This window comes from Colias philodice, chromosome 1, assembly GCF_061535455.1.
Source record: "Colias philodice isolate Cphi_HAF_F1 chromosome 1, ilColPhil1 Martin Lab GWU primary, whole genome shotgun sequence".
In the NCBI taxonomy this organism is placed as follows: Eukaryota; Metazoa; Arthropoda; class Insecta; order Lepidoptera; family Pieridae; genus Colias; species Colias philodice.
Genome location: NC_143086.1, coordinates 15,243,929 through 15,255,584, shown reverse-complemented (window position 1 = coordinate 15,255,584; position 11,656 = coordinate 15,243,929). Strand labels below are relative to the sequence as shown.

The 11,656-nt window shown below is 38.5% G+C and overlaps 1 protein-coding gene across 1 annotated transcript; it reads left to right on the top strand.

The window, feature by feature from the left end:
* The first annotated feature begins 3,095 nt into the window (after positions 1 to 3,095).
* LOC149491512 (mitogen-activated protein kinase kinase kinase 12-like) lies at positions 3,096 to 9,630 on the top strand. Its single transcript, XM_089699829.1, has 7 exons — positions 3,096 to 3,344; positions 5,807 to 5,980; positions 6,066 to 6,267; positions 6,349 to 6,687; positions 8,041 to 8,178; positions 8,455 to 8,634; positions 9,074 to 9,630. The coding sequence occupies exons 1-7, from the start codon at positions 3,158 to 3,160 to the stop codon at positions 9,441 to 9,443; spliced, it is 1,590 nt and encodes a 529-aa protein (XP_089555955.1). The 5' UTR covers positions 3,096 to 3,157; the 3' UTR covers positions 9,444 to 9,630.
* Positions 9,631 to 11,656: the final 2,026 nt, after the last annotated feature.

The following is an 11,656-nucleotide window of genomic DNA, read 5'->3' as shown; positions in this document are numbered from 1 at the left end:
ATAGAAGGTAGTCTCTAATCTCTATTGATGTTAAATGTTAAATAAGGCTAAATCATGCTTGCTCAGCGTATTAAATTGTATATTATGTTGATGATGTTCGACTGTTCTTTTTTATATATAGAAAAAGATAGGTATCAGCGGATATAAAATTTTATATCTTTATAGAAAATCTTAACCAACTACAACTTGTTGAAGCTCCGCAATGCGATAGATTTAGTATAGAATAGCTTTCCGCCCGCGGCTTCGCCCGCTTTTTCAAAGAAAAACCCTTAGCATACGCATAATTCCCGTTTTCGTGAGAATTCCGGGATAAAACCTACCCTATGTGTTAATCCAAGTTACCGTCTATGTGTGTTAAATTTCATTGATATCGGTTCATTAGTATTTGCGTGAAAGAGTAACAAACACACATACACATCCATCCTCATAAACTTTCGCATTTATAATATTACTATAACATAACTAGGGTAGTGTTTATTGGCATAGAAATAAATGAGTAATTTACTAAAAGCTTTGTTTTATTTCTTCAATCTACGCGCCTATAGGTACCTACCTATTATAATTAGTATTATAATTTCATTACTAGACTACAAGCCGGCATAGGAAAAAAATATGGGTCAAATGAACCACCAGGGGACATATCTAGAACGATAGAAGAGCATAAAATAATAAGATTCATCACTATGCCGTCACTTGTAAGCTGTCCAACTGAGTGCAGATGAGAATTGAAAAGTACAGGTAGACTCGGTAAATTTTGGTCATATATTTTTGTACGGCATTCTTAACCATCGATAGATCCATTAAAAATAATAAGAAACCGCTCAGTGCCGTACAAAAATGGTGGTCCACAAAGTCGGAATTTTTATTTAATTTCCGAGAGTTACCGGGGGTAAATTTGGTCATTTGACCATGTACGGCATCTGTGTCATACTATTTCTTTATTGCTTTTAATCCATTATTCCGCAACGCCGTACAAAAATCATGGGGACAAGGGGAAAAAATTGAGAGTTGCAATCCCCTCTCTTTCACCACTCCAGGGGGTCATTCGTATAATTTACAATCACTTCACATCTCGTAATAATTTACAAGTATTAGGGCGCGTTCCCACCGTGTCGTGACGACAGATAATCGTGTAGTTTTAAGTGTCGTGGCTTATATGTTTAAATGGAGGTGTTCACATTTAGAACGACACAATTTACTGTCGTATACGACAGTTTTTGTAGTGACGACACTTTGTCGTGACAGTGGGAACGGCAAACACGACAGTCGTAAAACGATAAAAAAATCGTGGACGGCAACTCTATGACGTCCATTGAACTCAGGAGAGTAAACGCACTAGTAATCACCAAGCGAACGCAGAGGCGACTAGATTTGTAGATTGCTTATGATGTGTAAACGACAAAGCGACTGCCAGGAAACGATAAAATGTCGTCGCGATCCAATGGGAACAGCTAGATACGACAGTCGCTAAACGATAAAAAATGTTGACGACAAACAGTCGTTATAATGGGAACAGGTAGAGATGACAGTCGTCGAACGATAAATTAGTCGTTACGACATAGTGGGAACGCGCCCTTACGAGTGCCACCATAGTAATCGAAATAACAATGAATGACACAGTCGACCATTCTTATTATAACGTTTAACACAAATTTCAACCTTATTTCTTTGAGTTTATGTTCAAAGTTAAATCTATTGAAAATTGACAACCTCCGAAAGCCGAATTTTTTCGTATTGGAGCAAAAATAAATAAAACGTCTCATATACTTAGGGATGTTATTCTAAAATAAACCGTAAAGTCGTGTGTTAGGATACATATTAAAAAGCTTAATTTAATATTTAAGTTAGTTTTCACTAAAATCAAGCTGTCCAATAAAATGCATAGTTTACTTGTGTGTATGTATCGGTTTATAGTGGAGCCAAGGAGCCAATTTAATAGGCAACATTTGACGTCTATCAATTTTATCTTCATAGGGTGGTAACCTGCATAAAAACATCGATTAAAGTGAATTAATCGATACGGACTTGAAACATTTGTCAATCAAACTTGAAACACATGTCAATAATTTATGATAATTTTTATTCCCAAGTAATCAATGCATTCGATTCTAGATGTCTGATTTCGATTTTTAGAGTAACGTCTCTGGTATTTAAAAAGAAAAAAGGTTTATTGACACAACATTGTAGCGACGTCAGTTCTTTAAATCAGAAATTGTTTATTATGTTTAGAATGGTTTATCAGTAAAATCAAATCCTAAAATTACTTATATCGGTCATTATTATAATAAATATGTAATCGTAATTGAAAAAAGTTAAGCAAATGTGCAGTTCTAACAAAACGAAATATCATGTTATTCAATGTTGTCGTTACTAGGTTACGTTGTTGAATTTTGTTGAACTGTCAAATGTTGCCTATTAAAATGGCTCTACTATAAATGTGTTGATTTTGGCGACAGCGGTTTTCATACGAATTATGACATTATAGCACTTCTATGTGTCTTGTTATTTAGATTTCTATGGTTGACAAATTAAGCAAGAATTAAACAATAAAACCCAATACATTAATTACCTAGGTATTTAAAATAAGAACTATTCATATCAATATTTATAAAAGCGCCATCTAGTAATTGTCATTGCATATTAGTTTTGTAAATTACTGCCATCTATCGGAATATTACATTACTAATACTATTCGTCACAGATAATAAATTCCAAAACATGAGCATCAATTTTGAATACGTTTCTTATAAAAAAAATATAGGTAAATATCTAATCCCCTAGCTGTAACGGAAATAATTTCGTATATATTTTAATTAAAAACAAAATAAATCAATTCTTATAATTATTATGTAAATGGTAGTTTTTTAAACGTAAAACACACCCCTAACTTGTTGTAGACGCCTGGCGAGGGGTGCTCGCCGCGGCCGCCCCGTTTCAACCCTAGTTTCCTCCGCACCCCGCTACCCTCGGGGCGTGCATCGAGCTGCCGGCTGGGTTTGCAGTCCTGTATCTGAGTTTGAATCTGAAACAGTTCACAGGAAGCTACCATCAGATACAGTCGTCCGCGAACCTTTGGAGCTAAATAGTTCCTTGCATAAAACATAACAATTGCATCTGTGTCTTAAGTGAATATTGGACTATATTATTGAAGTGAATCATGGAGGAGACACGGAAATTTGATGATGATCCAAATACGCTGTCGGTGGTGAATGAAGAACCCACAGATCTTGGGTCTCCACCATGGGAGGAAGAAAAGAAAGATTTTTATTGGATGGGCGGCGTTTTCCAGTGCTTTTCGACCGTTGCGTCGCTGTTCCGGGGCGAAGATTATAAAGGAGCCCAAGGTAAGATTAAGTATTTTATTTTATTTACATAAATGGAAATTCCCGATGTTTGTTCGAATACCTACATCTACATGCAGGATCATGGTCGCTGCGCTACGTAGGTTGTGCTTGATTGATTTTCAAACAAACGTTGCATTTCGCATCATATCCTGGGAATTATTGATTTTTATAGCTCTAGCCCTATTGGTCATATTTACAAAGCGTAAATGTCAAAGTTCAACAAGGTGCTTGTTGCTCATTATTAATAGTCCAGTACCTACCTAATTAATGAATTGCTAGTAAACTATATAATACAATTGTTTGAATAAAAATAAATTAGTTTATTAAGTAATGTTTTTTCAAAACAAAAAATAACATATTTTTCTTTTTCTTTTTTCCACATATTTTGAAGATTATTGATTTTTATAATAAAGCAATATACATAATAACAACAAGAAAGATTAAAAGCAATATAAACTATGGACTTGGATGTAATCTAGGATATTCCTTTTTATATTTTCTCTACATATTGACGGACAAAGCTGGAACGTGGAGCTTGTTCAAAAGTTGATCCTAGGGAGTTAAGATGGTGGTTGTGGGAGTAAGGTGGAGAGAGGGAAGGGGAGAGAGGAGTAGGCGGGGGGAGGGGGTAAGGTGGTTTAGAGGGGGCAGTGGGTACTGAGGAGGCACAGGTGGTTGATAGGCAAGGGGTCTGTGGGGTTCATGGGGGGACATGAAGATTATATGGGGGGCAAGGGGGGTTATAAGAGGATAAGGGGGTTCTGAGGGGGCAAAATGAAAGATGTAGCGAGGAAGCTAGATAAGGCAGCGGAGCCATGAAAAAATTTACTGTACACAAATGATATAACAGGAATACATGAGCAAATAGTAATTAAATACTTTTTAAAAAAATAAGACAACATAAATTAAAACTAAATGGAACTAAAGATGAAATTAGCAACTAAATTTCATTTTGTTATAAAGAAACAAAGATTATTCTACTATTAAACGATTTTTGATGGAAAACAAGAAGAAGAAACATTAGGAAATTCTTTTTTTATGCAACCGGACGGATATAAAAGAAATAGAAAATATCTTAAAGTGTGTCTTCAAAGATACTGGAAACAAATGAAATAGTAATAAATGAGAATAGAACAGAATTAAGATGAATTTTAATATAAACTATGAATATGCGCTTGTTGACTGTAAAAAGTAATTTTATAATTAGTTAAATCAGATATTTTAAATGAAAAATGTTATAAGGCACATGCATACGAGCATTGCTTTTGCACATGCAAACAGTTGTACTTGCGCATGCAAGCTACTATACTTAGACATGCAAGCAGTTATACTTGCGCATGCAAACAGTTGTACTTGCGCATGCAAGCTGCTATTAGACATGCAAGTAGTTATACTTGCGCATGCAAACAGTTGTACTTGCGCATGCATGTTACTATACCTGAACATGCAAGCAGTTATACTTGCGCATGCAAACAGTTGTACTTGCGCATGCAAGCTGCTATTAGACATGCAAGTAGTTATACTTGCGCATGCAAACAGTTGTACTTGCGCATGCATGTTACTATACCTGAACATGCAAGCAGTTATACTTGCGCATGCAAACAGTTGTACTTGCGCATGGAAGTTACTATACTTGGACATGCAAGCAGTTATACTTGTGCATGCAAACAGTTGTACTTGCGCATGCAAGTTACTATACTTGGACATGCAAGCAGTTATACTTGCGCATGCAAACATTGTACTTACGCATGCAAGCTGCTATACTTAGACATGCAAGCAGTTATACTTGCGCATGCAAACAGTTGTACTTGCGCATGCAAGTTACTATACTTGGACATGCAAGCAGCTATACTTGTGCATGCAAACATTGTACTTACGCATGCAAGCTGCTATACTTAGACATGCAAGCAGTTATACTTGCGCATGCAAACAGTTATACTTGCGCATGCAAGTTACTATACTTGGACATGCAAGCAGTTATACTTGCGCATGCAAACATTGTTCTTGCGCATGCAATCTGCTATACTTGGACATGCAAGCAGTTATACTTGCGCATATAAGCAGTTCTACTTGCGCTTGCAACCAGCTTTAGTTGCGCATGCATCTAGCTTTACTTGCGCGTGCAAGCAGCTCAGTTTGTGCAAGCAATTAGGTAACTACTTGCGCATGCAGGTCTACTACCGCAAGCGTGCGCGTTTAGCTCTTCTTGCATATACATACATATTGCTCGTGCGCACACAAGTAGCTCTACTTGCGCATGTACAAGAGGTTGAGTGAGAATTAAGGTTGGGTTTAATTGTAGGGCAGTTCTTTAATGACTTGATGTCACACGATTCACACGAATGATTACATATTTTGGTAATAGTACTATCTTTGAAAATATTATGACCCTTTTTAGTGCACAAATAGGATATAAATTAAATATAGCCTTAGCTAGCAAGCATAACTTTTTTTTCTTATAGAAAACTGGGAAGTCCCCATTGAGAAGATCACAGACCTGTTCTATTTGGGGTCTGGGGCACAAGGAGTAGTATTCGGGGCACATCTTGATGGAGAAAAAGTTGCCGTCAAGCAGCTGCGCACAAAACATGAGACAAACATCCGCCATCTTCTCAAACTCAACCATGAGAATATTGGTAGGTATTTAGATGTATTCACTTACTGGTGTTTACATTAGAAAATAAAAATTCAAATATAACAATTTTTTGTTTTGTTTATTAGTGCGTTTCCGCGGCGTGTGCACAAGTCCGCCACACTTCTGCATCATCATGGAGTATTGCCAATATGGGCCCCTGTTCGACTTTCTGCACAGCAACACAGTATTCATGCCAAAGCAGTTGCTCAAATGGGCTAAAGAGATCGCCCGCGGCATGGGCTACTTGCACGCAAATAAGATCATACACAGGGATCTGAAGAGCCCCAAGTAAGTTAACAAATATGATTTTACACAATGATGAAATTGTTTATATGATAGATGTATTTCTAACCCTCGAGAATTTTTCAGCATACTCATCTCCGACAATCTGGTGGTAAAAGTGAGCGACTTTGGCACGAGCCGCGAATGGAATGACGTAAGCGCGGTGATGAGCTTCACTGGAACAGTTGCCTGGATGGCGCCAGAAATAATACGCCACGAGCCATGCTCAGAGAGGGTAGATGTCTGGTCGTTCGGCGTGGTTATATGGGAGTTGCTTACCGCCGAGGTGCCATACAAGAACTTGGAGACGCACGCTATAATGTGGGGAGTTGGCACAAACTCGATCTCGCTGCCGATCCCGTCCACCTGCCCGGCGAGCCTGCAGCAGCTGCTGAAGCAATGCTGGAACCGCGTGCCACGCAATCGGTAAGTTTCAAGCGATTGGCGTCTATTATATGATATTTCTGTGTACCCTCATTTTGAATAAAGAATATCGTCGTGTTGAAATTTATTTATTACCCTTGCGTAAATTAATGACTGAAATATGCGATTGTTTTTATTTTTGTTTTATTGTTTTTGATGTTTTTTCTGATTCAACATGTAGGTACTTAAAGGAAGAAACGTTTATTAAACGGCACATAGCCTCAAAAAAAGGAGAACGAATACAATACAATAGGATATGAGCCTTCAGTGTATTCTGTGAATCATTGTGCCATAAAAAATATTTAAATTCATCTTTATTTTATTGTAAATGATTACAAAAAAACTGTCTTTTCCATTTTTACTTTGCGAATTCATACTTAAATATACTGCGACTGGAACAGCATTTTCATCTTATATTATGTGTGCAATGCGACGAATACCCGAAAGCGTAATCAAGATACATATCTACATTTACTGGTATGATCTTGAAACTATTAAGCTACGTAATTGCTAATCTGAATAGCAATTGCATTGTAATTACGATCTCAAGTCGGTAAGCCGCAATCCAGAACGTCAGATCCTATCAATTGACCATTGGCTAATTATATCCGACTGTCTAATTGACAATCACCGCGGAAATTCATTTCTAATCATGTATTCTACGGACTTCGGAATAATAGACACAAAACGATGAGTATCTACCTATCCATATTGTTCATTCAGTTGTTTACAATAATTATATTCATATGTCACCTTGCCGTGTCGAGCTTTTCACAAAGTAATTGAAGTAAATAATTTGAATCTGTTTAAATACGATATTCACTTTGGATAAGGTAGGTGTGATTATTGGATGTGACAAGGTCTAAGAGCTTTATAAATTTTCCAGAAAATATACGTGTTGTGATTCAAGCCTTATTATTCTTCTACCTTAAATATTAATTGCGATTAGTCACTTAGTAGATTGTTGGGTTTCTACATGAAACGGTCGTAGCTGCTATAGCGAATTTTTAAAGGCCTAGTTGTTCAATTGCTCCTGCAGAATATTTCAATAAAATATAAGTCGGTCATGTTTTACTACTTCTTTACTTTTGATCAGGCAAATATTAAATATATTTTTTTTATTAAAATTGTTTGTACACTGTAAAGTTTTATTTTCAATTTAAAATACTGAATCTATGAAAACTTTCCAACTGTAAACAAGAAGACTATTTTGATAGTTTTTGACAATAATTTCAAACCGATCAATGCGAATGTTTGCATGAATTTTTTTCGAAAGCATTCTCTCAGCGCCCTTGCGATATAAAATTTTGGATGTATGAATTAGAAAGGGAATTTCATAGGCGTATTTTGTACTAGGCCACCATTCAAGATCATCGCCGCTCACTTGGAGATGGCTGGCGGCGAACTGCGCTCCATGGACTCAGAGACGTTCAAGAACATCCAGACTGGATGGCGCTCGGAGGTGCATGAGTGCATGGAGCACCTCTATGCTAGGTATTAAGTCACTTTGCAACCTTTCAGATTTGGTTCCTGATCAAAAACTTAGTCTTTTTTTCAAAAAGAGTGACAATTTGATAAATATTTCAAGGATTCTGAAAAAAATACTAGCTTATATAACGTAGGTAGTCAATAGTCATCTTATATAATAAAACAGCATATCTTATTACTCAGTCTTCTTATAATAACAATAAAGTTAATTTGAGTCAAAACTATTTTGGCAATAAAGTTGAAATTTGAACGCCTCGTTCTGACGCCCCTCTCACCCACTAGGAGCGCCAAGTCGTTCAGCCAGGAGAGCACAGATGTGGTTGCTCAGCGCCGTGAGGACCTCAAACAGGCCCGCGACCTCCGCTATGTATATGAGCAGCAAGTGACACGCGCTAACGAGCTGTTCCTTGAAGTTTGCGCTGTGCGCCTGCAGCTCGAACAGCGCGAGAAGACGATTGCTGAGTGAGTATGGTCGAAGATTGGCTTTAGCGTAGCGGGGTCCTGTAGCATCTAGTTGGAGTTACTAAGTGCGACGAGTAGAAATAAGCAGAACTTTTTTGCATGGTCCTTTATAGCCCTGAGTTGTTCTGTGACTTCATCCAGGATTTGCTGCCTCCCAAAATGGTATAAATGTATTTTTTTTATAATATAGGCACTACAACCGCGATTGGGAGAAAACAAGCAGTATCAGATTCAGCGAAAATATTCTTAGTAATTACAATACCTAATAAAGAACAGTTTTTTGTCAATATCTATCGATGTTTTATTGATCCTCTACGAGAGTCCACCAATAATGTAGAAGATATTTATTTTATATTCCACTTTGGTCACTGAATTTAACATCAAACCGACCTTTTTTATTTTTTTTTCTCAATTTTTCACCATCACCCTCCCTCCCTAGGAAAGAGAACGCGCTGAACGATTGCCGTTGCGGCCACCGCGGCATCAAGCTGTTCCAGCGCCAGGCGTCCTCCTCGTCGGACACCGCCAAGGTACACGTAGTGGAGCAGCGCCGCCGCAAGAAGAAGCCCGAGGCGATCCTGCCCACCCAGCTCGTCGTGCAGTACAACGACAAGCGCGCTGAGACCGTGACCATGACCATGGACGACCACTCACACTGCCCCTGCAACGAGCAGAGCCGCCACTTCGAGAACAACAACGCCAAGGACACGGTCATCGAGATGGAGGACAACGGCAATTTCGTCGTCCGCGACACCGCCTCCAACGACTACCTGAACGACAACTACATCCCAGACGTGGCGCAGGTGTAAGGTGGACTGGTCGTATTTCTTCTGTTTTTCGGTTCTATTTTCAGTTTTATTTTTTATTTGATTTTCGTTTATGACCAGAAGATTTACGCATCGACTTAGAGAAACTTTTCTGTTTTGCGAATTTTCGGAAGTTTGTTACGTTTTTTTTTGAGGCTAGATTGGAAGGAGCTGTGGCTCGAAAGAGCAACGAGGACGGAATATTAGAATTGTATTTGTTTGATTTCATGTTTGTGTTTTAGGCAGTATAATATATTATACAGCTATCAAAATGTCATCAAACCTAAAACATCGTTTGATTTGGTAATTTATTGATTGTATGTTTAAATAATTTTAACATTATTACACCAGATTATTAAACAAAGTGGAAATTTACTATGGGCCTTGGAGGTAAAGTACTTGAAATACTCGAAATAGCAAAATTTTGCTGAAAGGAAATATTTATTTTGAATTATAAATGTATTTAAGGTTTTTGAAAATTCAAGCTTCTTTCCAAGCGGTCCTCGATAAGACCTTAAATTATCGTGCACTTTGATTATTCAAGTGTAAAGACTTACTAGGGCGTATCTCGTCAAGGTCTAGTGAAAAAGTGACATCAGCGCAAGGTGTTTACTTAGAGCGGCAGCGGAGGAGTGCCTTTAGGGCACCAACGGTGGCGTTCACAGGCCGAGTCAGAAGGCTTATTGTGCACCCATCAACACGTCCTGGATCAGTATGATGGGTTTTATCTGTCCGAACCTATTTCCGAAAAAGAAATGTAATAATAATCCTTTATTATTATTACATTAAGGTTATTAAGAAATAATGTAGAATCGCACCAAGCCAAAATAGCGGGTGGCTTCTACTACATTAGGGAAAATTACGTTAACACAAAATCGATGTTCAGAAATAGTGAGCAGCAAAAACAATGCACCACGTACCTTTGAGATGCTGCAGCACTCGATGAATTTACGCCAATTATCCGATTGCGATACACGTGTTTCCAATGGCCGCCGCGCGCGCACAGCAGATGAGCGGCCCGATCGGAGGCGGAAGTACAAGTATTACATCAAGGCGTAGGGATGTGACGACCCCACCGCCCACGGATGGGATATTTATATGCCAACTGTGCAATCAGTCGCACCCGCTGAGCATTTTGTTGTTGTCGGGGAGGCCTGTCCTCATATCCGACTTGCCTTAACCGGCCGGTCGGAGAGAAGCCTGACGAGGACCGGACCTCCACTACTGGCTTGCCTTAATCGGCCGGCCAGTCGAGAGTTTTTAGCTCAATGGGTGGAGTTCTTTTATTTAATAAAGGATGGATGTATGGAGGATCCATTTCGAGTATTTAAAAAACTTTTCCTCCAGAACCCATTAAAACTTTCCACACTGTATAACGTGAAGTTCACTAATACAGAGTTATGAGTTATGACGTGATGCAACTCACACACACACATGGACGCAGACTTAAACGCGTACAAATATGAAGTTTGTGCGTATGTGATGATTTACAATGAAAAGAGGAATAAGACCTTGATACTGGCACCCCCACTGGTATTGATGGCCAAATAAATTGGCGTAAACATCATATTATGTCATATAATATAATTATTATATTATCACAGTTGTTCAGTGTTTCATGAAAAATATTGATGTCGTGTCAGCATAATATTATAGTAGTGGGTAGAAGCTATTTCAATATTATTCACTAGTCTATTTAGTTATAAGGATTAATATACTAATTATTATTTTTTTCATTATATTGGTTAATACGATGGTTATGAATTTCCCAAAGGCGATGTTTCAAATTAGGCTTGTACTTTTTGCTCACTGTATAAAAAATATTTATAAATAAAAACATAGTACATAAAGCTTCCGTAGAATTGCGTTTTCACTATTTATCTTTCCGGTATACGAATTATGAAAGAGAAATATGATATTTCCATTTAAATGACCTCGCACTGCTTACGTAAAATAGTGAAACATACTGGAGAGACGACGTAAATCTAAAGCGTGAGAAGCGCTACCTAACTTGTGCAGGGCACCTAGTGGCGTGGTGTCGGGGAGTGGCGACCCCGCACTCCCGACCTCCACGGGGATGAGCCCCTCAGTGGAGTCGCAAGAGTTTCCATCGCACTCGGGGGTGGCAGTGTTGGCGCTACACGCGGGGAGACCCGGGCCGCACTGCACCACCCTTAGCCATCCGGCCCCCTTCGACTTGTTAGGGGGCCCGTCCA

Excerpts from the sequence above, each read along its gene's own strand:
- LOC149491512 (XM_089699829.1), top strand. The coding sequence starts at position 3,158 with ATGGAGGAGACACGGAAATTTGATGATGATCCAAATACGCTGTCGGTG. Across the intron at positions 5,981-6,065 it reads ACTCAACCATGAGAATATTG|TGCGTTTCCGCGGCGTGTGC; the intron begins GTAGGTATTTAG and ends TTTGTTTATTAG. Across the intron at positions 6,268-6,348 it reads AGGGATCTGAAGAGCCCCAA|CATACTCATCTCCGACAATC; the intron begins GTAAGTTAACAA and ends AGAATTTTTCAG.